This window comes from Olea europaea, chromosome 2, assembly GCF_002742605.1.
Source record: "Olea europaea var. sylvestris chromosome 2, O_europaea_v1, whole genome shotgun sequence".
NCBI lineage: Eukaryota > Viridiplantae > Streptophyta > Magnoliopsida > Lamiales > Oleaceae > Olea > Olea europaea.
The window spans coordinates 7,894,788-7,922,205 of record NC_036238.1 but is presented as its reverse complement, the minus strand read 5'-3'; the positions used below and the strand labels follow the sequence as shown (position 1 = coordinate 7,922,205).

Here is a 27,418-nt window from a genome sequence, read left to right as displayed (position 1 = left end):
TAAATGAAAAATAATTGAAACTCACAAAAATAAATAATGAACATTTAAATAATAATTACATGATTATTTAAATGATAAATGAATAATTGTTAATAATCAAAATACGCAATTAAAATTTAATTGATAAAAATTTCTAACATTTGAATTAAATAATTAAATATTTACGTTTGCTTGTTCAATAAATAATTTAAATAATCAATTCATATATGTAATTAAATAAAATAATTTAAATGAACAATTGAAACAAATAAATGAAAAGTAATTGGAATAAATAATTAATTGAAACGCACAAAAATAAATAATGAACATTTAAATAATAATTAAATGATTATTTAAATGATAAATGAATAAATGCTAATAATCAAAATATTAATTAATAGTTAACTGAAATAAATTTCTAACATTTGAAATAAATAATCAAATATTTGCGTTTGCTCTTGTTTAATAAATAATTTAAATAATCGATCAATTTAAGTAATTAAATCAAATAATTTAAAAGAACAATTGAAACAATTGATTGAAAAACAATTGGATAAAAATAATCAAAGTAAGTAATTAAAATGTAGATAAACAATTGAAATAAATATCTAACATTTAAAATAAATAATTAAATATTCAATTAATAATTAAAATAAATATTGAATAAACAACTAAAGAAAAATATAACAAATAATTACATATTTACGTTTAAATGTTCGGTAAATAATTTAAAGAAAATAATTAAATATACAATTATAATAAATAATTAAAATTAAGCATTCAATAAACAATTAAAATAAATGTTAAATAAACAAATAAACAATTGAAATAAATAATTTAGATGAACAATTGAAATAAACAATGAGCATTTAAATAAAAATAAACAATTTAAATAACTAAGAAATATATATTTTCAAAATAATTTATTTAAATATGTAATTAAATATAAATAATCAATTTTAATTAAATAATGAATTGAAATAAATTTCTAACATGGATTAAAATAAACTATGAAATAAATAATTTTACAAAAATTAGTTTTTCCCCGTTCTATAAGTTGTGTAATTTTTAATTCATTTTCTTTATTATCTGTTATTTCGTGCATATATTACTTACAGTTCGATTAATTTTGTGACACTATGTTTCAAATGTTCTAACATTTGAAATTTTGTAGGATGGATTACCATTTGGACGCAGCCTTGAGACAGATTCCTGGCAGAGTTACGTCGAATTGTAACTTTGCTAGCTTCACAGCAGTGTTGGATTCACTGGACGAGGATCAAGCAGAGATATTTCGTCGATCCTGCCTATGGCTCCTTATTCACTGCGATTTGTACAGTTCTCTAGACAGTTGATCGATTCATTACTGTGTCGGTTGCTTAACCCAGTTGATGGAAATGCCCTACACTTTGATGTTGGGGGTAAGGTTGCTACATTTTCTATACTCGAGTTTGCCCTCATCACTAGATTGAGATGTAAGGGCGAAGAGGCAGTGAGAGCCAGTATTCTGACGGACAAGAGGTTGCTGAATGGTTATTTTAATGGGCACATGATAGTGACACAGGCGCAGTTAGGAAATGCATTCAAGGGATGCGACCAGATGTCCAACAAGTTGAAGTTGGGGATGGTGTTTATACTGGAGAGCGTACTGAGGTGTCATCACATGAAGACGTCGATTGACGTTTTTCATTTGCAAGTAAATGATGGCGTCGATACGTTCAAGAGCTATCCGTGGGGAGGAGAGATGATTTGTCGATACTTTATGCATCTTCAGGAATGGGCATTTGATGCCTAGGGGAGATAGGTCAGAGCGTAAGTACGATGTATATGGCCTGCTGTTAGCTTTGCAGGTAAATGTTTACCATAATAAGTTATCCATTTTTTATTAAATTGTACATATAATAATCGTAATTGTTGCAAATTTGGGTCTACGGGACTGTTCCCATCCTGGCTGGTCAGTATGCGAAGAGAGAAGATATATGCATCCCTCGAATGCACCACTAGTGAGCACAAGACAAGCCCCTTGCAAAACAGTTATCAGTTATCGTAGACGATCATGAGGTACATATTATATATTTGCGCTTTCTGTTGTATGTCATTTTCGAAACTGGATACGTGGTTAGTAATTTGATGAAATGTCAATATGTCAGCTTGAAATCCTCATTGAGCTGACACCACCGATCGAAGAGGAGGGTCAAACTTATATCCGTGAGTCGTTGATAGATCGTGCTGCTCGAAAGAGGTCTGAGTCCATCGTCGATCGGGACACGGTATGTTAATTGAATATAATATGTTGATTATCGTTATAATTTTTTAATTAAGTTATTGATTTGTAATATTTCTTTTTTTAGGAGCGCCGTCGACTATTACCTCCGTCGAGGGTATCACATTCTCCGAGGAGGTCACCTCCGTCGAGAGTGTCACATTCCCCTAGGATGTCGCATCCGTCGAGGATGTCACCTCATTACATGCGATCACCTCCCTACATGAGATCACCGTCTCATGCATCCGGACACCACCCACGTGGATCAGCTGCAGGTATTCAAAGTGCTTCCATCGATGATATGTTCCGACTTACGATGGAGATAAGAGGCGACGTAGCTGACTTACAAGGCGAAATAGCTAACTTACGACATGATGTAGAGATGGTACAAGTCGGTTTAGAAGACCTTTATACTGAGATCGTAGCGATATGGGGCAACGTAGTACGCCTGCGTAGGATTGGCGAGTATCGAGATGGATGGGGTGACGGAAGGACAAGCAGCTATCAGAACGGAGGGGTGATAGAGGGACAGGTGGCTATCGGGACGGAGGGGCAGCGGCTATCGGGACAATGGGAGTGACGGAGGGATCGGTGGTTATCAGGGTCGAGGAGGTCAGATGGGGTATGTTGACTCATTGTGGACATCGGATGATGCATTAGTTTCATATCTCGATGGCCCGATAGATATGGAGATGGAGACGGAGGAGTAGGTCGGGAGGAGAGGAAGGAAGAAGTCTAGAGGGTGTCGAAAGAGGAGGGGGTACCAAAGGCGGAGGTCAGGAGGGTGCCAAAGGAGGAAGGGGTACCCGAGGCGACGGTCGGGAGGGTGCTGGAGGAGGAGGTCGTGATGGTGTCAGAGGAGGAGGGGGTGCCGAAGGCGGAGGTCGGGAAGGTGTCGGAGGAGGAGGTCGTCAGGGTATCAGAGGAAGAGAGGGTACCCGAGGCGGAGGACGAGAGGATGCCGGAGGAGGAGGTCATCAGGGTGCCGGGGGAGGAGGGGGTACTCGAGGTACCAGAGGAGGAGGTCATCAGGGTGCCGGAGGAAGGGGGTACTCAAGGTAGAGAGGGTACCATCTCAGACGCCAGACTCGCCGGACGTAGTTTTTGTATCAGAGGGGACAAAAGAGGTGGTCCCGATGGTAGGTGAGAGATTGCCGAATATTGGGAGGGTGTCACGTACCGTTGACGTGTCGGAGCTGGTGGTTGGCAAGAGGCTGAGGGCACCATCACATTACGTCGTTTCTCCATTTACCGCGAAGGCGAAAAGAAGGAGGTTCGTCGACGGCACGCACCCGAATTTATTCATGGAGGTAAACCACACCAAGTGGAAAGCGTTCGAGGCGGAGTGGAGAGCAATTGTGCCCGGGTAAGTGTTGTATTATTTGTTAAGAATTAGTACATTACGCAGATACTGACTCATCTATACTTTTACTTAACAATTTCTTTTCTTAATTTTCAGAGCCAATCGCAGGATTGCTCATAAGACGATCTGGGACACTTACAAGTGGTTTCACGACATCACCACTTCGGGGGCTTGGCTCGCCTAGTAATATTGTTATTTATTACGTATACATATTTTTGAGTTTTGAATTTATGAAATTAAATAACTCCTTTTTTAATTGATGTTTCCTGGTGTAGCATATTGACTTCGCCATGAATTTGCTACGAGACCGAGCTGAACTACATCCAAGATCGTTCAACATTTGTGGTCGACTCATATTGAAAATTGAGTTCATATGTGCCGTTGATATTGAGTACCAGACGTTCCAAGCTATGGGTAGCGAGTACACGGTGCCTACATACATGATAGAGTAGGTCGTAGGGATGTGACCGAGTGTCGGGGAAAAGACATAGGAGAGTTGTACGCATCTGTACATTTCGGTGTGTGTCAATCATTACTACATTGCAATGGAGATTGTATTCGCCGACTCGACTATGTATATGTATAACCCCAATCATTCATGCCTGACACAAGATCAACTCGAGCAAAATCTAGAGTCGGTGTCTGTGATCACCCCCATTCTGGCTAGATGAGCGAACATTACTGTGCAGGACAGATTGACCACCGTGCGGGACACGACGACGGCGAGACAGCAAACATCGTAAGTGTTTATTATTTTATTTTTATAATTTACAATTTACGTTCTAGTTAGACGGTGATGTGCTAATACAATATTTTGTAATTGTAGGGGTGATTGCGACATATTCGCTATTAAGTACGTAGAATTTTTTAGTGTAGCACAGAAGGTTGATGCAATCAACCAGGCGTGGATACAAAATTGGAGAAATAAATTAGTTTGTGATTTATTTGAATTTAATGGTGATCCGTAGATATTGAGTCGTGTTTCTTTAAAATAATTGTACATATTGTAACGTTTAAACATTGTATATTTTATTCATTCATTCATTTGTAATTACGAAATAATTGTAAAACATATATTTTTTTTAATAATTAATTTTTACTTTTTAGTTTCTGTGTTTATTTAAATATTTCATGATGTATTTATAATGTTTGGGTATACTGTAGAGAACGCACTGAGTTTAAAAAAAAAAACTTCAAATATTACGAAACTAATTAATGAAATATTAAAATAAAAAACTAAATCTAGTAATTAACATAAATAATTAAGATTAAGAATATGCATAAATAATTAATATCAATGTTATGAATAATGTTACATAAACTTCAATTATACATCTGTTACGTTGTCATGTAGAGGGATCTGACTTGTACAAAATTTTCTAGTATGTCTTGTTGGACTGCACCTGCCGCACTTATGAGACCGGGGAAATTCTCCTGTCGATGGTATTCTAGACGTACGTGTACGTTAAAGAGTACGTTGGCCAATTGCTGATAGCAACAAGTTATTCAATGGAAGAATGTGATCGGGAACTTCCCACTCGGCTTCATTCGGTACAGGAAATATAGTTTCAGCATATGCTGCTCTCCAAGAGCCAGTGGTGTAATAAGCACTACATAAGATGTGTGGTAGAATTCCTCTATACATAGTCACCGCCACTGCATGTGTACATGAAAAACTCTTCAACTGAAACTGTCTACACGTGCACGTGTTATCATTCAAGTCGACGATGTATCTGAAATTACGTGCACATCTCATGGAGAAGCGAAACTGATCTAGTGGTTCTACATATACCTTCCTTGCCACCTCTAGAGTCTTGAAGAGTTTATCTTCCTGAGCCGGAGTTAGCACACTTGTGCAACTCTGTAATTCCTCACGACGATCTTGAAACCACTATTGTAACTTGTCACGAATATTCTCAAGCATTGCGAGAATTGGTAACTCTAGATCCTTCTTAAATAAGGCATTGAGCGAGACGTCATCATGTTATATCGACGTTCTGAAAATTGTGATCATGCCCAATGTTCGATCCCCATCTCTGTTAGATACTCCCATGCATCATAGGATTTACTTTCTATTTCAATCATAAACTTTTCAAACTCTTGAAAACTGTAAGCCTCTGCAGCTCTCCTAAACAACATAACGATGCCCTTGCCTCGATACTTGATCTTCAGATTTCCTTGTATATGGTACATACAATAACCATGATGTGCGTCGGGGAAGACTTCGGCGATACCGTTAATTATTGACTACCCTCAGTCTATTATGAATGCAAGATTCTCGAAATCCCCAATTACTTCCCTCAACTTCGTGAAAAATCAACGCATTGCCAAATCATTTTCTCCGTCAACTATGCCGAATGCAAGAGGGTAAATTTGGATGTTAGCATCTTGACATATTGCAATAATCAACTTGTCACAGTATCTCGCCTTAAGGGTTATACCGTATATTAGGATTAAGGGTCGCACTGTGTTTCGAAATCTTCGAACGCATTGTCCAAGGGTCATAAAGAAATACTTAAAGCGATTCTCGTCATCCTTCTCAATAAAAAAGTGTCGATCCAGTATTAATTCTTCTCATGTTATAGCAAAACCTGACCAATTAAATAAACAATAATAATAATTTAAATAATTAAATAAACAATATTAAAAAATTGAAAATTTAACAATTGAATTAAATAATTAATTATACATTAGATAAAGAATCGATAAATAATTAAATAAACAATTGAAATTAATGATTGAATTAGCTAGATTACTATTAAATAAACATCTAAACAAAGAAATACCTGGCCAATTTAGCATAACTCTCCTCGGTCGAAACCATCAAGTCCTCCAACGCGCATTCTTTGACCTTCCAAACCTTTCGATAGCTCATGACCACCACATACTCTCAACGAAAGTCATTAATAATGTCCGAAGGTCTGTAGATTGTTCATGGGTCCTAAAACTTGTGAATTACTTCTCGACCAATTAATCATGATCAGGTTTGTCTGTGATCATTTCGATGAATATCCACTTCGCAAGTATGTTCTCGTGCATACTTACGAACCATAAAGAACTCATTCGTGTCCATTTTCGTTGCTTGCAAACGCCAAAGGCAACTGTCATCAACGCAAATGATTGTGTAAGTTAACTTGTTTGATTTCTTCGCTTTAAACTCAAAATTGTGTTTCAAAGCAATCTGATAAACAGCTTCTTGCAAATCTTTCTTCATGTCAAACAGTTGCTCGACATATAAATCTTCATCATCAGGGACTATACGTGAACAATTAGAGAACCGTGCACCCCACTCGACTCATGTCTCAAACGGGATAAAGCAATGAAATTTTCATTTGTAAAATCATTATCTCTTTCGTTGTCTTGAACTAACGAGCGAATTCTGTGTGTAACGGTGAGATCATGGTGAGGAGTAACTGTCTCTGGAACAGCTACAATATCATCACACACTATTTCCACTATGTCCCAAAACTCATTCACATTTCGATCCCTTCCATCGAAATTTTCGTGTTCACTCTCGAGGACATTCTTCTTCATCAAAGTTACGCAAATAGGAACCGCACGTTTTTAATTCATTTCAATTAAAACATTCATTTCAACTTCAGAAGTAACAATTATAGGTAGAATTGAAATGGATGTATGCTCGCCTATTAGAAATCACAATTCCATGGCGTACTCAGAGGGATAGACTTTTAGCAAGTTCTGTATCTCATTGTACATTTATGCATATGATGTACTTGATGTTATTACAATTGCAGTACAACCATATCTTTCACTCGTCCATTTTCACACCTATCGATCATTTTCATTATTTTCAAATTCACCAAAGTAACAAATCGGGACAGCAGGTGATCTCATATCTGCATTATGAAACATCATTTATTAAAAAAATAGTAATTACGAGAATAAAAGAACGAAAAAAATATGACACGAAAAAGGGCTCGGGCCAGCTGTAGCATCCGGCCCGGATGTTAACATTCGGCCCGAATGTTGACAGCCAGCCCGATCTTTTGGCCGGCTGTCTTCTACATATTGCATCTGAACAAATAAATTTTTTTCCTTGTCTTTGCTAAAAAAAATTATACATCCGTTTAAGATTGTAATATTTTATTTTTCTAAAATCATACGTTGAAATAAGATTTAAATATTCAAACAATGTACTAATTTATCTAAAATGAAATTAAACATATGTATTTATACTTACCAATTTCAAGTGCCGACTGTGAGTAACATTTTTTCGTTGAGCTTTTGATAATTTTTTGAGATTTCAATGTTTAAGCAGATGGAAGGGGGAATTTTTTTTTTAACTGTGTTGGAGAATCTGATAAGGAAAGTAATTTCGTTTTAAAATTTAAGTGGGATTGTTTGGATTTATTAATTTTTTAAAGAGGGTATTATTGTCTTTTGAGCAAATGATATGCTTTTATAATTACAACACATAATAAGGGTAAAAATGACAATTACTCTTCAAAAGGCTCTTTTGGTGAATGGCAAAAAAAAATTAGTCAATGTGAAAAATTGGTCTTTTGACTGGGTGGTTCTTAAAAGTACCCCGACACAGATATAGCCTCCACCACATAAATCTATACATCCATTTACAAAATTACCACACCACCACCACGTACAACCACCCGCGTCATCACCATAACAATCTGTAAACCATAAACCTACCACCACACAATCATCTAGATTTGAAATCCATTAAGAGCCATTCTATCCCACAGCAAGCTTCAGATTTGAAATTCATTAACTACCGATGCCAAAATATGCGAAGCATCTACAGAGAGAGATTAATATAAAAAGTGAATTCTGCATAGTATACAAACTCTAGCTTGCACCGCTGTGTGAAAAAAAAAATATGTGAGGGATCTAGAGAAAGAAAAATAATTTAGAAAGATAGTCTGCATGCTTAAGTACTCTCTCGAAAAATTGAAGAATTATAGGAGAGAAATGCTAGAGAGATAAAGCTTCATTTGTAAATGTCGAGAAAGAGAGTTTTTAGCAAGTGGTATAGGTAGGGTACGAGGTGGGTAGGATGGGGTATGGATTATAACTAATGATGTGCATAAGGGATTAGAGTTTTTGATGAAATGGGACCGTTACAAGGCAAAATAATGGTTTTTGATTTCATGATAACTTTGAGTTTGTTCGTTTTTGACGAATTGCTAGTCTAATTCGATCGAAATCGAGCCAATGAATAAAACTCAAGGCCTTTGGCCCTGATGCAAGACCAATTTTGGACAAAATTCATCGTTTAGGCCCTTGTTTAGGCGTTTTTGCTATTTATGGTCATATTTGTTTTTGCAATATTTCTTTCCATAAAATTCGGATTTGTATTCCGTTTGTTGGAGAATGATCTTGAAAATAAGGATTTCCCATCTTAGTAATTATATCATATTTTTCGATTTTTGGAAAAATACATTTTATTCTATTTTCCGAATTTTGCTAGTTTTTTTTTTTTATTTAAGGCGTTGTAAACCCTTTGAGGCAACAGTTCTTGAATACAATAAAAATTTCCTTGAGAGTTTTCCCATTTTGTGATTGTTCATCTTCCCTATAATTTTCGCTACGCCAATAACCATAGGTTGATGCTTAACTTATGTTAAGCACCAGTGACATGAAACATCATTTAATTGATGAAGAAGAAAATAGTAGGTCCCATAAATTCAATGATTCGCTAATTAAATGGTATGTCATGTTACCGAACATAAATTAAGCACCAAATAGCAGATCATTTCTGATATATGGAAAATAGATTCCTACTCACGGTGACCTAGTTGAATTAAGAGAAGTTGTATGTATTATTGCAGGACAATCGATTAGAAAGCCGATACTCAATTGACATTAAGAACTTTTCATACCTGCGGAGGGTTTGAGTTAATTTTTCCTAAAACTGATGTTAACAAAGATAATAAATTTAGGGAAAATTTCATAACTAAAAAATTAATTATGGCACATTTCAAAAACAAGAAAACAAGTTTCAAATTTCTAAAATCAAATTTTTATTAAAAATTATTTATAATTTAATTAGTTAATTAATTATTTTATTAATTAAATATATTTAAGTCACAGATCTATACAATTTGATCACAAATTAACAATATAATTAGTTACATATTATTTTTTGGTCACAAATCAAAAATTTTATGTCACAAATTTTTTTACGATCACATTTCAAAAAATTTGTAAGTCATAGTTTGTTTATTGATCACAAATCCAAAAATAATTAGTCACGGATTAATTTTTAGTCACGACTTATCATATTATTGGTCACAACTTATTTTTCGGTCACAAATTAAAAATTTTATAGGTCACATTATTTTTCGATCATGAATCAAAAAAATTTATAGGTCACAGATTAATTTTTCGATCACAACTCAATAAATTATAAGTTACAAACACAAATTTTATAGGTTACAGATTAATTTTTCGGTCACAACTCAATAAATTATAAGTCACAAACACAAATTTTATAGGTCACATATTATTTTCGATCACGAATCAAAAATTTTATAGGTCACGAAATCAAAATTGTTATTGGTCACATCTTATTTGGTTGCAAATTAACAATTTAATTAGTCACTTATTTTTTTTGGTCACGAATAAGAAATTTTGTCACAAATTATTTTACGATCACAATTCAAAAAATTTGTAAGTCACAACTCGTTCATCGGTCACAAATCAAAAAATTTATGAGTTACGATTAATTTTTAGTCACAACTTATCAAATTATTGGTTACAACTTATTTCTCGATCACAAATCAAAAATTTATAAGTCACAGATCACAAATATTATAGGTCACAACTTAAAAAACAGTCACAAATTATTAATTTTTTAGATCACACAATATTTCTTAGTCACAATTTTTTTTCATTGGTCACATATTGTTTATTATTCACAGATTAACTAATTCGTTGGTCACATTCAATTAAATAATCTGTGACCACCGCCACCATCAAGGCAGAACCGCCACCACCACCACCCATCAACAACACCACTGTCAAACGAATCAACATATCCACCTCAATAGACCACAACCACCAACAGTTCACCGTCATCGCCGCACCCACTGTCGTCTACCGCCACGACCACCGTACCACACAACACCACCACTAGCACAACCAAAACCACCATGACTACCGCACCGCCCCAACGAACACCACCACCATCGCACTGCCCCCACCAGAAAAAATCCCCAATCTGCCACTGGACTCTACCACCATCCCACCGCCCGTATCAACACCTCCACTCAACCACAACACCATCACATACAACCCACCACAAACACATCACCACCACCACGCACAACCACCGCCCACAGTACACACACAATACCACCACATCACAAGCCACGACATTGCACAACCACAACACACAGCACAATAGTCAATCACGACCAGATCCACCGTCGCAGCCCACCGTCCAACAACCATTTAGCAAAAATTTAAAAAAAAAACCCACCGGTTGGTGCCTTGGCGAAGCTTGAATACGACGCGAATCCTCACGACGACAATTGTCTGCATTATTTGGCCGGCGATTGACGCTTCTTCTGGTCGGGGATGCCGTGGGTGGTGATGGCGCAGTGGGTGATTGGGGCAAGGGAGAGAAGACGGTGAGAGAGAGAGTGAAAATGGTTGGGGATTGCAAACTAGGGAGAGGGTAATACGAGAGAGAAAATGATAGGGTTTGGGATAAAAAAATGTATATTTAATATTAATATTAATATATATTAATATCTGATTTTCGAAAGATTAAAGTTCCCATCTGATTTCAGAATTCATGATTTTAGTGGTAGGATTTTGTGTAATTACCACATAAATTTATGGACTTGGTCCACTTTTAGGCCCATATAAAGATCCTTGGCTCGGTGCTAGACTCTTCTCTAATTGCAAAATTTATGACTGAGAGCATGTTTATCTCTGGATGATCTACCTTGGTTTGTCAAGTGATCCGCGACGAACCTTTCTCAAAATTGCTTAGGTTACCACCCAAACATCGCATTAAAGCGCCGCCCGCTCCGCTCTCGCAGCCCATTTCGGCAACCTCCACTTCATTGATATTATCCCTTTCACTATGTTCCAACCATTAGTACTTCGAGATGTTCCATCTGAAATCCAAGAAGACTGCACAGAAAGTCAACAGGTACAATCCCAAGAGATCCAGCAACAAATTTACAATCTCCTTTCAATCAACTCCACCATAGTAATCAGGCAATTCCCCTCCCAAGGCCTCTCGTTCCAGCTTTGGCCTGCCGCCACCACTCTAGTCACCCTCCTCGACCGCCACCACCCCTGCATCACCACACCTCTCTCCGCCGTCCTCAACGGCAGCGGCGCAACCCAACACCGGCCCATCCGCATTCTTGAACTGGGCTCAGGCACTGGTGTAGTTGGCATCGCAGCAGCTGCCGTACTTGGTGGAAGTGTCACTGTCACTGTCACAGACCTACCTCACGTGCTGCCCAACATTCAGTTTAACGTCAATGCCAACGCCGAAATGTTGAAGCACCACGGCGGTGCAGTCGAAGTCGCGGCGCTTTCTTGGGGTGACACTTATAACATGGAGGCTATAGGAAGAGAGTTCGATTTGATTATGGGGTCTGATTTAGTGTACCATGATCATCTATACGAGCCTCTGCTTGAGACCCTCAAGTTCCTTTTGCTAAAAAGTGAGAAAAGGATTGTGTTTTTGATGGCCCATGAGAAGAGATGGAAGAAGGAATCTGCATTCTTCAAGAAGGCCAAGAAGTCTTTCGATGTTGAGATTATACACAATGACGAACCCTCCAATGGGTCTAGAGTTGGAGTGGTTGTGTATCAATTTGCAGGGAAACTAAACCCAAAATCGGCCGACCTTTAACAATATTGTAAGAACTTGGACGTCATTTATTTTGCCAAACATGGTTTTTAATTACTAATTTGCATACATTTTAATTGTTTATTGGAAACCAATATTTTCATGAAGAGTCGAGGGTGATTGTAACTTGAATACATGAATGGTGTAAGCTTTTCTAATCTAAATTTGGTTTTAAAATAATCAAATCCCATCTTATAAAAATTATTATAACCTTATAAATCATGACAAATACTCGCAGTTCAAACACACTCGCGAACCCGTAAAATAATTAATTTCAATAACTATTCTTTTACAACAAAATCAACTTTCAACTACCATAGTGAAACTCAAAATGCAAAACATCACCAACATTCAGAAAGCAAACCTCATCTTCAAGAAGAAATGTATAAGGAACAGCAACCCTGGCTTATTACAGATATTAGCTTCCGGTATTCCCGGCTGCCAATTCCAAGTTTGTGGTCGGAAGATGCTATACTTATAGAAAATAATATTACAGGTGTTTTTTAGAATAGACAAAATAGTGAGGCCCATTCCAATAAAATATTTACATGGGGTCCACCCCCATATGTCTACCTGTAGAAGTTCCATGGAAAATTTTCTGTACAAAGGGCATTTTCCTTTGTGGTCATAGATAGATAACTTCTAGGAAACTATAGCACACTACTTAATCGTGCATCTATACCAAAAGAGGCAGCAATTCTCAAATGAAAGAACAAATTGGGCTTCACTTTCCATTGCTTGCGGATCACATGGAGCCCAATTTTTTTCAAAACTCATTTTCAAACACACATTCACCCATAAAATAATTTTACATGTAAACCCAAAAATTTTTCCTATTTCACATTCTCCAAAAAAATTCATTATTCCAAAACACATTTACCCCAAAAGGGGCTCAAACCGAGTCTGAAAATTTTACTTACCACACGTGGCAGAAATCATATGTTTATTCGCCAAAAACAATCTACAAAGTGCACAATTGTCTTTTACTTACCACACTATAATCTCTTCAGCAATGGAGACCCTTTTGCAACAGCCTTCATATTTGTGAATCTTTGAAGCATATAAAGTGCACAATTGTTTTGCCATTGAGATAAATAGCGATGACACTAGTACCTATCTTTTTGTCACAAGGAGAGGACATGCCATCGCTGGTGATCTTCACGATGTTTCCTTTGTTTATAGAATTCATCTTTTACCTGTGATATACCATCGGCCACTAAACGAAAAGATGGTTGCAGGTAAAACAGAACAAAGTAAATTCTGATTATGTTCTAGAAAAAAAATGAACATTTACGAGAGGCAAAACTTTAGATTGGTTTCCCTCCTTACCATTTAAGATCAAGCATTTTTGCATGCTCTAAACTCTACCAAATCCATCTTGTACTAAACACACAAGGGAACCCAAGTGACAAAAGGGTATTGCACTACAGACTGGACTGAAAAATACCAGTCATCCATGATTACACTATTTCTCAATGTGACTAATGTCAGAAAGAAAATGCAGTTCACAGCGTACAGTTTGAACTAGAAAAGCCACTAGCCGTGCCCTTTTGGTTAGCATGGCATGCTTTATAACAGAACATAGGGAAAGGACACATATAAACGTATGAAAGAAAAGTACGTTTCTCTTGTTTATACCCGTGCATATTTAGAAGCAAACATACCCTTGGGTTCTCTCTCTCTCTCTCTCTCTCTCAAGCTCTTTATCGCTGAAACAGTATGTTTCACTGGATTTTTCTCAAAAGCGGTCCAAGAAAAGGAAGTAAGTTCTGCAGAGAACCCAGAAGGAAAACATTTACCGTGATGGAAAATTTTAATAAAGATTTACTACCCAGAACAGGCAGCTTTCACCAAGAGAGAGATTCTAAACAAATATGTATTACATAGCTCATTCATCCCAGCAAACCCTGGAAACATAAATGATGACAGTAGATAAATATTACATATGGTTGTAGCTAATTAACCCGGCAAGAGCATTAACTTCGGCTTAGAATCCCTAAGAAGAAGCCTTAAGGCCTGTGCTCCATTTATTCGATCCCATCTTTTGCTCAACAAATCAAGGGCCTTATCAAGCATAATGTTAGAAGTTACTTCACTAATGTCATCACCATCCCCATTACCATAATCATCACCATCACTCACATTGTCAATGCAACTTGTACTGGTTTGAGTGTCCTCGGCTCCCTCAGTTTCTGCAATCCTCTTGTAGAAGCGGCCTCTATTTTTACCAGTCCCTGTACTAAGCTTTGGGATTCCAGGGCTCTGAATGGATGTCAAATTAGTGATTCTCTTTTTTCAAGGTTTTTGGTTGTCTTCCGAGAATTCAAATATATTTGTAGTAGAGTTGGGTGTACTTCACTAGATTTTGCTGGATGTTGGAGTGCAGACTCGTCATATATCCGGTCACAATAGGACAGTACAGTTCAGGAACTTGAAGCTATAAATTATATGTAGAGAGAGAGGTTAGCATATTTAAAATGAAGAGTTGCTCAAAGAAAAAAGAAGAAAAAGAAAAAGAATTAACAAGATCTCTTTGCACATGATCTACTTTACACGACACACACGAAGGAAGCATTAAGTACCTAACAAACAAAGTCCAATAAGCTGACTTAACAAGTTTAGCAACTCTGTCGAACAACAGTTCTTGTAGACGTTATTATGATTTTGCATTGTATAATCTCATGCACTGAGGCATCATAAATTCTTGATCCCTGAAAGGTCAACAGAAGGCGGCTGGTTATAATTGATCTGGCTCAGTAAGATACATTTTTCAATCTTAGACAGTGTGAATAACTTGTTTGGTTAAGCCGACATTGTCGATTTTATTTCTGTCAAGTATATGTTACAAGTAATATAATAGACCTTTGAGTTCAAATTAATGTTCCCACAAGGACCATACTTTAATGCCTAATTTAATATTTCTAACTACTTACACGAGGGATAGCTTAGTGGTTAGGCTTTGAGTTTGCTCCTCAATAATCACTAGTTTGAATACCCTCAGGGCCACTGAGGTGAGTTTCCGACTGTAAATTTCAAGACCTCGTGGGATTAGTTGAGGTGCGCGTAAACTAGTCCAGATACCCATGGTCATAAAAAATAAAAATTAAAAAAAAATAAAAAAAAAGATAAGTTGAGGATTCAAATATGAGATGGATATTATAGTAGAAAATTTTCATCTATTGATCACATTTAGATCTTATTTCAAAATTCACACCTAATGTAGTGTTCGATTGAATTCTTTTATTGTATTCAATTTACTTCTCTCGAGTTCTGATTGAGCATATTCAACTAATTCAATATTATATCTTTATGCGAATCAAGCCTAGTTAAACAAAATGTTAGTTCTAAGAATTCATCTTAAGACCGCAGTAATTATTATAGGTATCTCTACATATTATATTAATTTACTGGATTTTAATATGTAGTCTAAATCTAAAATTCACCTCTCGATTCGTAAAAGATTCACAAAATCATTGAATAATTGGCTGGAGAATTCAAAGCGTTAAGTACAGAATTAAAATCAACACACGTGCATTTAAAGAACTTGAATTTTAAATAAAAGAAATAAAAGATCTCAAAAGATTACATTGTTTGCTCTAATATGAATTTAGCTATTCATGATAATGAAAAAAAAAAAAAACTAAAGAATTGCATTCAGTACATCACCGAGTTTTGAATTGAGATGTGAAAAAGAAGATGAAACTTGCACCAAGTTCTCTCCTTACCTCCAATCTTGATCTCGAAACCTAGATCTTGATTTTTTGTTTTCCTTCCTTTTGATTTTCTCTTGAAATCTCTCGTTGTATATTGTACCTCAATGTGTGGAATCCCCTTTTAAAGTGTCAAAAACTTGTATTTATACTCCTCCCCATGTTATTCCCAAATTTGGAGTCTTTATAGGCTTTTCACTGGCCAAAACGAGTAACCCTAAAAGAAAATGGCGCAGCACCTGAGCGCTAGGAAGCAACGCCTAGGTGCCGTGATGTTTAACAGGTAGTGCCTTAACGTTGACTTTATACTCTAAATTCTTTGATTTTAGCTTCTTTGTCCACTTTAAAACCCCTTTTTACACCACCTCTCCTAATTTTCAAAACAACACTAACAAATCATCAAAAACGTTCTATTCTCATAAGATCTAGCAATTAATCAAGTTAAAATTGTATAAAACTCGTGAGTAAAACACACTCGTCAGCCAACATACAAGCTTCAGAACAATCTCAATATATTTAGACCAAAAGAAAACTAAAATATGCACATCAGATGCTAATGATACGAAAACCTTAAGATAGACATGCGTGTTTAATCAATGCATGTCTCCTCGGCAAAGAGCATAACAAGACAGAAAAAACTTCAGCATGAAAAAGTACCTTATGAATGTATATGGACAGAGCAAGCTCATGTTGATTCATTTTTTCCAAAAGAATTGCACATTCTTCATACAAAGTATCTGGGGAAAGACGCTTCAACAGAACCTCTGGATTATACCCAGAAATACTATCCAAAGCAGACAAGAGTTTCTTCCTCGTCGAAGAATAATCATTCTCATCCCAGTTTGCTAAGAATTAAGATCTGAATACCAGTCAAGCCCTTCTAAAAGATAGATTTTTACCTGCCACGCAGCAGAATATACTTTAAAAGAAAAAATCCATACCTAATAGCACAGCACCATTAAATAAGAAAGCAACAAAGCTCAATCCAGCAGTTTGGTTGTGTGAACGAGTGGTATATTTATGATGGGTATATTATTTCAATTTATTTATTTATTTATTTTTTGCTAATTGAGGGGAAGAGGATTGCAAACTTCTAGAGGAGTCGCTAATAATTACATGCATGGATTTTCTTATATAAAACAGGAAATAGTTTATCTTTCCTCAAACATCATAATCACGAAAGCTACCATGTAAAGCAGCTAAAGAAAATGTAAATTCTTTACCATTTCATTCTGGAGATAGCCTGAAATGCTACTTTCATTCATTGCAAGCGTAAGTTCCAATTATGCAGCCTGCATGTTTGGAGCATTATGTTTTAAATAAGAGTTGATCAAGTCCACTGGAATATTCCCTGGCAAGAATAGCTCAATAGTTTAGGTTGGAGCTTTCAATAACAAGCATGGAGAGCTCTTGGACAAGCATGGGGTCTGTCCCACAGAGGGGCTGCAACAAAGATATATTCAGAATCAGAGATATTTATCAAAACTAAGTACTCGGCATCCTACTAAACAATTGTGAAGAAGGAAAGTAAATGGTGGAGGTGATGTCGTTGGAAAACAATGTCTGAACAGGGTGAGAAGTAATAAATTACTTAAGCTTAGAATACTCAAGAGACAATTGTACCCCCATATTATTATGACTAGCATGTTGATTCTAGTGGATTTATTATGTAAAATGCTGAAACACACAGATCTCCACTTTAGATGACACAATACTTAGACTAAAATGGTAATCCTACATGTTTGACACATCGTTGATCTTTAATTATACCGACTCCACTAAATGGTAAACATGTTATCATCTCTCTGTTTTAACACATTCCACGTTCAGTCACCTTGGAAAAGTTTATTCCACAGTAGCTAGCAGCTAAGCCAGCTTTAATAATCTAATTTCTATCCAAACAAGGGAATCCAAATGACTTCATAATTTACAATCACCAAGATATGACACAATAAATGGTCAATCAGTATGAGTCAAATCTTACTTTGAGATATTCAATGAGCATCTCCAGCATGAACTTCTGGGTGAGCTCTGGCGGTGGATGGTCTGAATTTGAGTTTTCAACTAATTTATGGAGAAGCTTGAGAGCTTCACGATGCATTGCATTTCTAAAGTTCTAGCAGACACACATACTGATTCCTTTCTGGCAGAAATTCCTGGAATATTTTTACATCGCAGTAATTAAGACTGTTCAGCAGTTCAAATGCAGCCGAAGATTGTCCAGTTAAAACAAAAGCCTGAAGCAAAGCAGTGTCCAGCATAGCTGCCATATCCCTAGCAACTGAACTGATGGGAATATTTGATCATCCCTGTTGAACGGAAAATCAAATATGCTGGTTTTTAAAGAAAGCATCCTGTAGTACATTGTTGCACATAATGAGCAATAAATGCTGAAACTTGAAGAAAAAACATCAGTTTGTATGACTCATTTTCCACCATAGTTAATATAATATTTTCTGTTACCAAATTAAGCTCAAATCTAGATTTATGAGAGAGAGTAGATTTTTATCCAGTTTTGAAGTTGTTCTTTTAGACTATTAGTTTCCTTATGACCCAACAGGTAATGCAAAAATTTTGTAGACTAAAACAGATGGCACAAAACCGAACAGCCAATTGATTACCCTCAACCTCAGGTAGGCTAACAAATCTTACCTTTTCTTTTTCCTAGATGAGACAGAAACCACTTTGTGGAATGAAAAAGAGGGAAAACAGAAAATTTATTTGATGGGTATTAAATTCTTTGGGTCTTGCAAAATACCTAAGCATGTGACATCTTTGAACTTGAGTAAATACAGGAACCCAACAATATTAAAAAGAAAACGAAATGCACTAGGTAGCCAACAGTTTGCAAAATAAAACATAACACAGTAAATTGTCAAGTTCAGGACCAATGGAAGGGTCTTTATTATGGATAACTCAAATTATTATATTTGACAAAACGAGAAAAATTAAATAAATAAAAGAAGTATCTTTTCTTTTGTATGGATAACTCAAATAATTTACTAACATATGCGCCGAGGGGGAACAACCCACGTACAAATATTGCGCTTAGAACACAGTATTGAACTTTGCATGAAGATTTTATAGCTGGAAAATGATCTTCAGACAAGGCCTGCAACATTAATTTATTAAGGAACAGTAGCGGTCAGTCAACACTGCAATTTCTATAAAGAACTTGCTCATAACTATAAAATGATGAAAGACAAGGTCTACCATGTCATTTATTAATAAAGAAAGATTGTGACTCAATATGTGGCAGTTGTAACCAGTGAAAAATCACGAAATAGAATAAGGGGAAGCAATATTAAACAAAAACATAGATTCCATTGCTCAAAAACAATTTAGGAACCCACATGCTACACTGTACTCCAGAATATCAGTAAATACAAATTATTGGTTTCCAATGTAGATGATAATAAAGACTATGAAAAGATCACCCTCCATCTAGTCATTTTGACCACTTACACCAGCTTCAATTCATCTGCATAAAGAGTACCCATATGACTTGGGTAACAAAAACAATGCAAACTTATATGGGAGAGTTCTAACTGGTGCCACTACCCTATGATCACAACCATTGCATTCTGCATTCCATCTTTTACAACCAGTGCTTTCATTTTTGCCAAAAAGAGACAAGCACCTTAAGATGCTTCAAAATATTTAGAAAATTATGTTAACATCGATAAGGATCATTGGCTTGGTTTCTGTTCACAACCACCTTCATCTACAGTAAAGAACGGAGATTTCAAATGCATAAGAACCAACCAATTACATGTATGTCCAAAATTTCCAACTTTGATTACAATTTTAATGTGATCTTATCCGTTGCACCTCAGTATTCTTACTTTCCTCCTTTTCTCTCTAGTAGGAAAGAATGACCTTTCTGTGACAGAAATTTTATATGAATTCTTTCTTAATAATCTGAAGCTAGAGGCAATGATACTAGAGAATGAAGAGTAGAAGAGAACAAGAATAAATCACATACGGCCTAATCGGGCTTTATGCTTTAACTTTTTGGTTAATGTGTTTATATATTCAAGTTATAAATTCTTTGTTGCTTGTTAATATGCAAGATAGAGCATTCACTTGTTCATGGCAGAATGCATTTTTTGGGACTTCAAAGGTATATTTAGGAGTTGTTAATGGGATATGTTATAACCTCTGGGAACAATTAGTCAATTCTTAATCTAAACATTTTTCAAATGTCCTAGAAGTTAACAACACAAGACTGAGTGCAAATAATTTTATTTTTATTTATATTTTTTTTTCATGGCAAGTGACTCTTCTTTAACTCCATCTAGAATCGAAAGGCTACCACTCTTCACATCAAACCCACAGCTACAATCTACAAGTAGAAGTAACAATTTTTAGTTCGCATGCTTTCTCTTATATTAGATCTGCTTTTCTATAATTTTTTATTAACATACAAATTTTCTCTTCTTATAATTCTCACACACAATTTCATAGGAGCAAACTAGCGCTATTTAAAAGAATAGCATGCTTATGTTTCATGAAACCTCAAGACCCTGTTCCACATAATCCAAAGGTCCAAAATATGGCATTTGACATGCCCACTATATAGGTGAACCATACACGATTTACTTAGCTAAGATTAAGCAACCTAGTCCAGCAAATAGAATTAACATACTTAAAGATGATACCAATCAAAAACAACTTCAATCGGTAAATGAGGCCAATACACAGGGACTTCAAAAATTTTCTACTTTATAAAACTGCAAGTGATTTGATTAATGTCTTGATTGTCTTCAACGGAAGAGTTGCAGCACTTAGAATCACAAAATACAAAAGCAAAACACAACAGCATACCTTCCCTGCTTTCATTGAGCGATTAGTTCCATAAGCTACAAAATCATTTCCAACAGTATTAGAAACAGCCTCCTCAGTCCCCTCAGCAGTTGCTTTCTCAATATTGCTGGATCTCTTCTTCTGCAAAAACTTAAGGAGAGCAATCAGAGTATTGTGGCTCATTTTTTTCAATTCAAGATCTGCAATCTCCTCAGAGTCTAATACATGCAGTGAAGGTGAAGATTCCATATTATCTGAGGTGCCAGAGGAATCTCTTGAAAGATCTGGAACCCCCACAATGATATCTGTGTACTTCTCTGGTTCAGGCATCACAGATGATTTTGGTAGTATGATGATAGATGGAAAAAATGAGAGAATATAAGTGATTTCCACTTGAGATGCTAAAAAATGTTCCATTGCCTCCTCATAGTTTCCATTTTCAAACAAATAGTAAGCGTATCTGTACATGCACAATAGTTCAACATCACAATAAGTTCCAGTAACATTCCATATCATCTGACATGCCAGAGGAACTTCTTGAAAGATCCGGAACCTCCCCAGCGATATCTGTGTACTTCTCTGGTTCAGGAATCACAGATGATTTTGGTAGTTTGATAGATGGATAAAATGAGAGAATATAAGTGATTTCCACTTGAGATGCTCAAAAATGTTCCATTGCCTCCTCAGAGTTTCCATTTTCAAACAAATAGTAAGCGTAACCGTACATGCACAATAGTTCAACATCAGAAACTTTTACATATCGAATAAGTTCCAGGAACATTACATACATGATTACAGATGTCTAGCTTAGAACATACACTGAAAATGAAGTCAGTCAACTGTATCTGTTCTCCAACCATTTAGGGTCTCAGCACTTTTATACTCTCTTGAATCAACATAGCACATGGTTATTGTGATTCTTTCTCTCTTTCTGTGTTTTCAAAAAATTAGAAACTGATTTATGCCATTTAATCTATCATAGTTTGCAAGACTGCATTAATAGGCATTGGAGATATACTTTGTTAAGTTTTTCCACATTACTAGGAACTACTCTTGAGATTTCAGATGTTCTTGGTAAGCACAGCAACCTTTCGAAAAAGTAAACAAATTTTGCCAGTTTCAGCAATACTTTTTGCCTCAAGTGTATACAAAGCAATGCAGTAACTATCTTGCTAGCTTGTCATATTCCCTCATACTTAGCCTGCAGACCTCTTAGAATTATATCACAGGATAAATACAATACTTCGGCCTACACAACTAAGCACAATTAATTACTTTACTAGCGCCATCTTCCCATTTTCCAGAAACAAAAAAGAGAATATACACATGGTTTCGGTTTAAATAACTTCACAGAAAATATTCTATATGAGTCATCAGATCGGTTTAGGAAGCTGGTAGTTTGACATCTCTTCTAGGCCCATAGGAGAGAATATAAAATTAAAAAAATAATGAAGTTACCAATGACATAGTCATGTGATTGAGATATATTCCACATACTTATGTTCCTGTCTAGCAGTATTCACGTAATATCAACTCAAAATACCTCAGGCGCTATTGTAATTTCCCAATGCCAGCATCTTATATTTTCTGATCTTCAGATCAGTTTCATCCTAAATTAGGTTCTTGCAGCTCTAGTTGAAGGATCTAGGGCTCAAAACCATCAACCATGGGTTTGTATGTAGATATTCAATTATCTTCCAGAAGAAATCATAAGGAACATGGTTCTTTCTACATGAACATATAATGTTAATTTTAGCAAACTTTTCTCTGTTGGTATTCTGACCAACACTTATTTTCAATTTAAAGAATTATCACTCTAAAGATTTGTAATGAACCCAATAATTGGACAAAGCATTAGAATGAAATTTTGAAGTTTGTTCCAAATAATCAGTTCCTCTAGTCCATTTGATGTAAGGTCAACTGCTTTCAACATGTTATTATATCTTATTCATTCCTTTCGGTCTTGGTGTTCCAATAAAAATAATCTGAAAAGGTTGGTCTCGTCTTTAAAATTCTAATGGTATTGAGTTCCTTATTTAAACAATACAACTTGATTGATATAGCAATGTAATACAGCTGAACCCTTTGGTGCCCAGAAGACCAAACACCTACACCAAAGGCATTGGCCATCTTATCCTAGAGTCAAGCCAATGTGATTATGCATGAAAACATTTTTCCTCAAATCTATTACAAAGAAGTGAATATAAAAGTTGTTGAATTCCTAATTATTGAGCAGCCAGCAAGTAGATCATTCAATAAGATGTGCTCATCACTGGATCAAACTGCACAAAACTTATATGTGGATTAGAAACTCACAATTCTTGATGTTAATTTCTTACAACTGCACCAGATAGACTTGGATAGGAGAAACAACAGGTTACAAGGGCATACAACTACCTTATATGGATTGACTGCTCCTTTGAGGCCCGAAGACTTGAATATTCTGGTGGAAGTAATTTGCACAAAGCTAGTGCTTCCTCAAAATCACCAGATGCTGTTAGTTGCACGATATGCGGGATAAAATAAACTATTTTCATGGAACTTTTATTAGGTTCAACAGTGATAGATTTTCTAGGATTTCTCAACCACTTGGCACCCCTTGAAAATGTAACATTCATTTCATATTATAAAATCTTCTTTGTTCGAAAGTCAGAGAACTGGAGGGCAGGAATATTTATAACTTCAATTTCTGTTATGCTTCGACGTAGAGTCATTCTGCTCTATGAACAAAACATAATGAAATTGTTGATACAACATTGATACAGAATTCTGAGTTGTTTTAGATACATCAGTTCCAGAACTAGTCATTGCTTAAATTATAAATGTACATACTGAAGGAAACTTTCTGAGAAGATCAAGTTTATATTGGTTCCCAACACCAAGTTCCTACCACACTGCCATCGCAATCACAAAAACCTTCGTAACAGAACACAATTCTGGAATTGCATAAAAAAAGATGGAAGTGCCTTGTATTTTCTAGATAGTGTTCTACACCTGTGCACCAAGAACAGGAAAAAAGCCATAAACAGAATTGTCCACCACTACAATAATAACATCAGCTTCGAAGGAGACCCCGAACATTGCTGAGAACAATTGTTTGTATCAATGGATAAGGAGACCAAAGGGACCGTATCAGCATATTCATTAAAAACTGAACTGAAGAAATGCAGACAATAAAAAAAGTCCTTGTTTGAAGTTCAGCATACCTCAACATGTCCTGGTAAGAGACCTAGATCATATGGATTCTCAATGGTAACTTCTGCAGGATCCTCTGACCAACAAATACTGCCTCACTGAAGAAGCTTTCTATTTTGGCCAACAAACACACTAATATTACCCTGAAGAAAATGGAAACAGCTTATTTTTGTTATTTTATTGAGATGGATCCTAAAGACAAGATTGACAAAAATAAAGATGGATATGCTATAAGAAATATAACTATTCTGAACAAACTGAATAAAAGAGAGCAGGGAATGGATAATAGAATAAATCCTTCAAACTGAAGTTATTACAAGAGTTTATTCTCGAGATTTGTCAATACAAATGAACTTTGTCTATATACAGTGACCAAATGCATGTTAACGTTACAGGGATGCTAAAAACTCTTGCATCACTCTAATGATCAGTTGCCCGCACAAACCATCTTCTTAAAGAAAAACCCAGACTGTGATATGTGCATATGTGTTGTGCTAGTGATATAACAAAGTGAACAGAAGCATACATGTTATATATGTGTAGGTTGACTATTTTCATTATATATGGTTCCCAGGTCGATCTCCTCTCTTCACTGCTATCACTGACCATGAATTCCAAATCAGGCCCAGAGATTAGCACCAAATATTATCCTGTGTAGTCAAAACACTAGCTTTTGAACAAAAAACCCCCCAAAAGAATTGGGTATAATCTTCAACTTTGGTATGTCTCACAAAGTTGCCACAAGAAAACTAATTTTTACAAGCAAGGACCTGATAAAAATGGTCATATATGCAAGGGTTTAAGCAGCAATAAGTAAAATAGAACAAAGAAATGGTCTGCATCATAACAAAAGTATACATATGCCTTAGCTAAGAAAATAAATTAAACTTGTTTTGGCCACAACAGAACGTAAGAACTATAGAATGAACATCAAGGAATGAACGAAAAGCAACTGATCATATTTAACCTTCAAGTGTGTTTACTTTTCAACTGTAGAATTGAAAAAGGGAAAGATGTTGTGTCTTGTCTGGTAAAATCTTAGTCACACAATTTTTAGAAGTACTGTTCAATGGTGCCTTCACAATTAGATGAACACTGATCCTACCTTGCAAATAAATACTATAGCATGCACATCATGATTATTATTTTTTAAAGAAGTCCTATTTCAATGATAATGATATAGAAAATAATAAAATTTCTAGAAGATAACAAACATGGCCACACCAATTCTTATATCTACATATATACAGGAATTCCTGAATGTAAATTACTATCAATGTAATTATCAGTTAACCAAAGAATTAATACAGAGAATAATAAACAGAGTTGTTCAGCACAGTACATAGTAACACATAAACAACAATACTCAAAAAATCCTCATTGTCAGAAAGTAGCAATTCAAACCAACATAGATATCATACTTTTATGTTTTGGTTGTCGAATAATCCAAGCATACCTAACATGACGATAGAATATTTATTATTTTCTTGATTTTTATATAATTAAATTTCTACAGGAACACAGTTCATTATCTATATGTGCAATATTCATCTGAATAAACTATGACATGTTCCATCATTGTATTGTACATTGCAAAAGTATTATACCCATAACGACATCAAAGTGATATGCTCCGAATGCATCAAAAGCATAAAACAAACAACTGATTCAACCTTTGATTGAGTTATAGTCTAGTCTTGGTTTCATGTATATTAGCTACCCATAAGAAATATATTACCTTGCCCAAAAGAAGTTCTCCATATGGAAGAGATATCACCAAAGTTGGGGGCAATCCTCCCTGAAGAAAACACCTCAGACAAGGCATCATTTGTAGCATTCAAGATCGTATACTCTGTTCTGATTCCCACACATATATTCTCACCACACCATGACATTGATTTAACTGCGTCTGGAACACCAAATTATTTCACCTCCACAAACCCTCGTCCCTCTTCACAAATAGTGAAACCATCATGAGTGGGATCACCATATAACGCAGAATGGTCAAGGCAAAACATACTCCAGAACCTACAAAAACCAAAATCCCTAAGCCAGATAAGTTGTGAATTTTCAACTTATCCAACCTATAAGCTACAGGACCCACATTTGGTGGATTTTGGTCCATAAAATTTGTGAATACCTAAGTTATAAGATAGCATCTCTTTGAAATAACCCTTTTGACATGGTTTTTTGAGAAGTAAAAATGAGTGTTTTTGAGATTGAAAAACTGTTTTTGAACTCAATTGGTTAATTTTACAAATGTGTTTTTCTAGTTATACGATCTAATGCAACTTTCTCTTAAAGCTCTTCCAGAAGAAAATGCTTTTTTTAGAAATTAAATTTTAAACAATAATTAAGAAAACTTCCTCAAGAAGTTCTTGGTAGAAGGAAAACGAGAAGCCCTGCCAACAGCCCCAAGCAAACTAATGGTTTAGAGGGTCTATTCAATTAGAACTTTTGAAAATTTTGCTGAATATTTTTTTAAGTGATGAATTTTGTAGATTTCATGGATTTTTTATAGGTTTGCATGGAATTAGTAGAAGTTTCGTAGACATCTATAGATTTTTATTTTGAAACTTATAGACTTTTGTGGTTTTTAAAAAAAAATTTTGAAAACTTTCATTTGAAATAGAATTTACTAGATCTAGTGTAAAATTCTCACGTGTTAGTTTTCACAATTCCCCTTCTTCTTCCCATATAATAAAGAAAAATTGAAAAAAAATAAATTTAAAACCTTAATTAAATAAATAATAACTAAAATTATATATGATTCAATATTATTAGTATGGTAACTTTTAAAAATAAATAAAAATCAATATATTTAAATTTAATTATAATTTAAATATAAACTTTTATAATTTAATTAAAAATAGATATTTTTTACAAAAAAAATGAATGAAAAAAAATAAGTTTCAATAATCTAATTTAATTTTTCATAGAAAATAGAGATAAATAATAAAAGAGAAAGAAAGAAAGATAAATAAAATATAATCAATTAAAAAAATAAATTTTAATCATACATGTCCATAAAATATTAAAGGAAAGAAATTTGATTTTTTTATTTTTTTTTATTTTTATGAAAGTCTCCCAAAATCTCCTGATTAATGAGAGACAAATTTTAAAATTTTATATTAGTACTTTCTGCTTAAAAGTTAGCACTTTAGAGAATTTTATAAAAGTCTCTATAAATCATTAGAATTTGAATACTCTAAAACTTATAGAGACTTCTAAAAAATTTTAATTGAATA

At 35.1% G+C, this 27,418-nt stretch overlaps 1 protein-coding gene and 1 pseudogene across 1 annotated transcript; one reads left to right on the top strand and one right to left on the bottom strand.

Annotated features, from left to right (window-relative positions):
- The first annotated feature begins 11,508 nt into the window (after window positions 1-11,508).
- LOC111410193 (protein N-lysine methyltransferase METTL21A-like) lies at window positions 11,509-12,595 on the top strand. The gene has a single exon (XM_023040435.1). The coding sequence runs from the start codon at window positions 11,677-11,679 to the stop codon at window positions 12,460-12,462; it is 786 nt and encodes a 261-aa protein (XP_022896203.1). The 5' UTR covers window positions 11,509-11,676; the 3' UTR covers window positions 12,463-12,595.
- Window positions 12,596-14,244: 1,649 nt separating this feature from the next.
- Window positions 14,245-26,517, bottom strand: LOC111410185 (annotated as a pseudogene).
- Window positions 26,518-27,418: the final 901 nt, after the last annotated feature.

Coding starts and splice junctions, on each gene's coding strand:
- LOC111410193 (XM_023040435.1), top strand. CDS start 11,677: ATGTTCCAACCATTAGTACTTCGAGATGTTCCATCTGAAATCCAAGAA.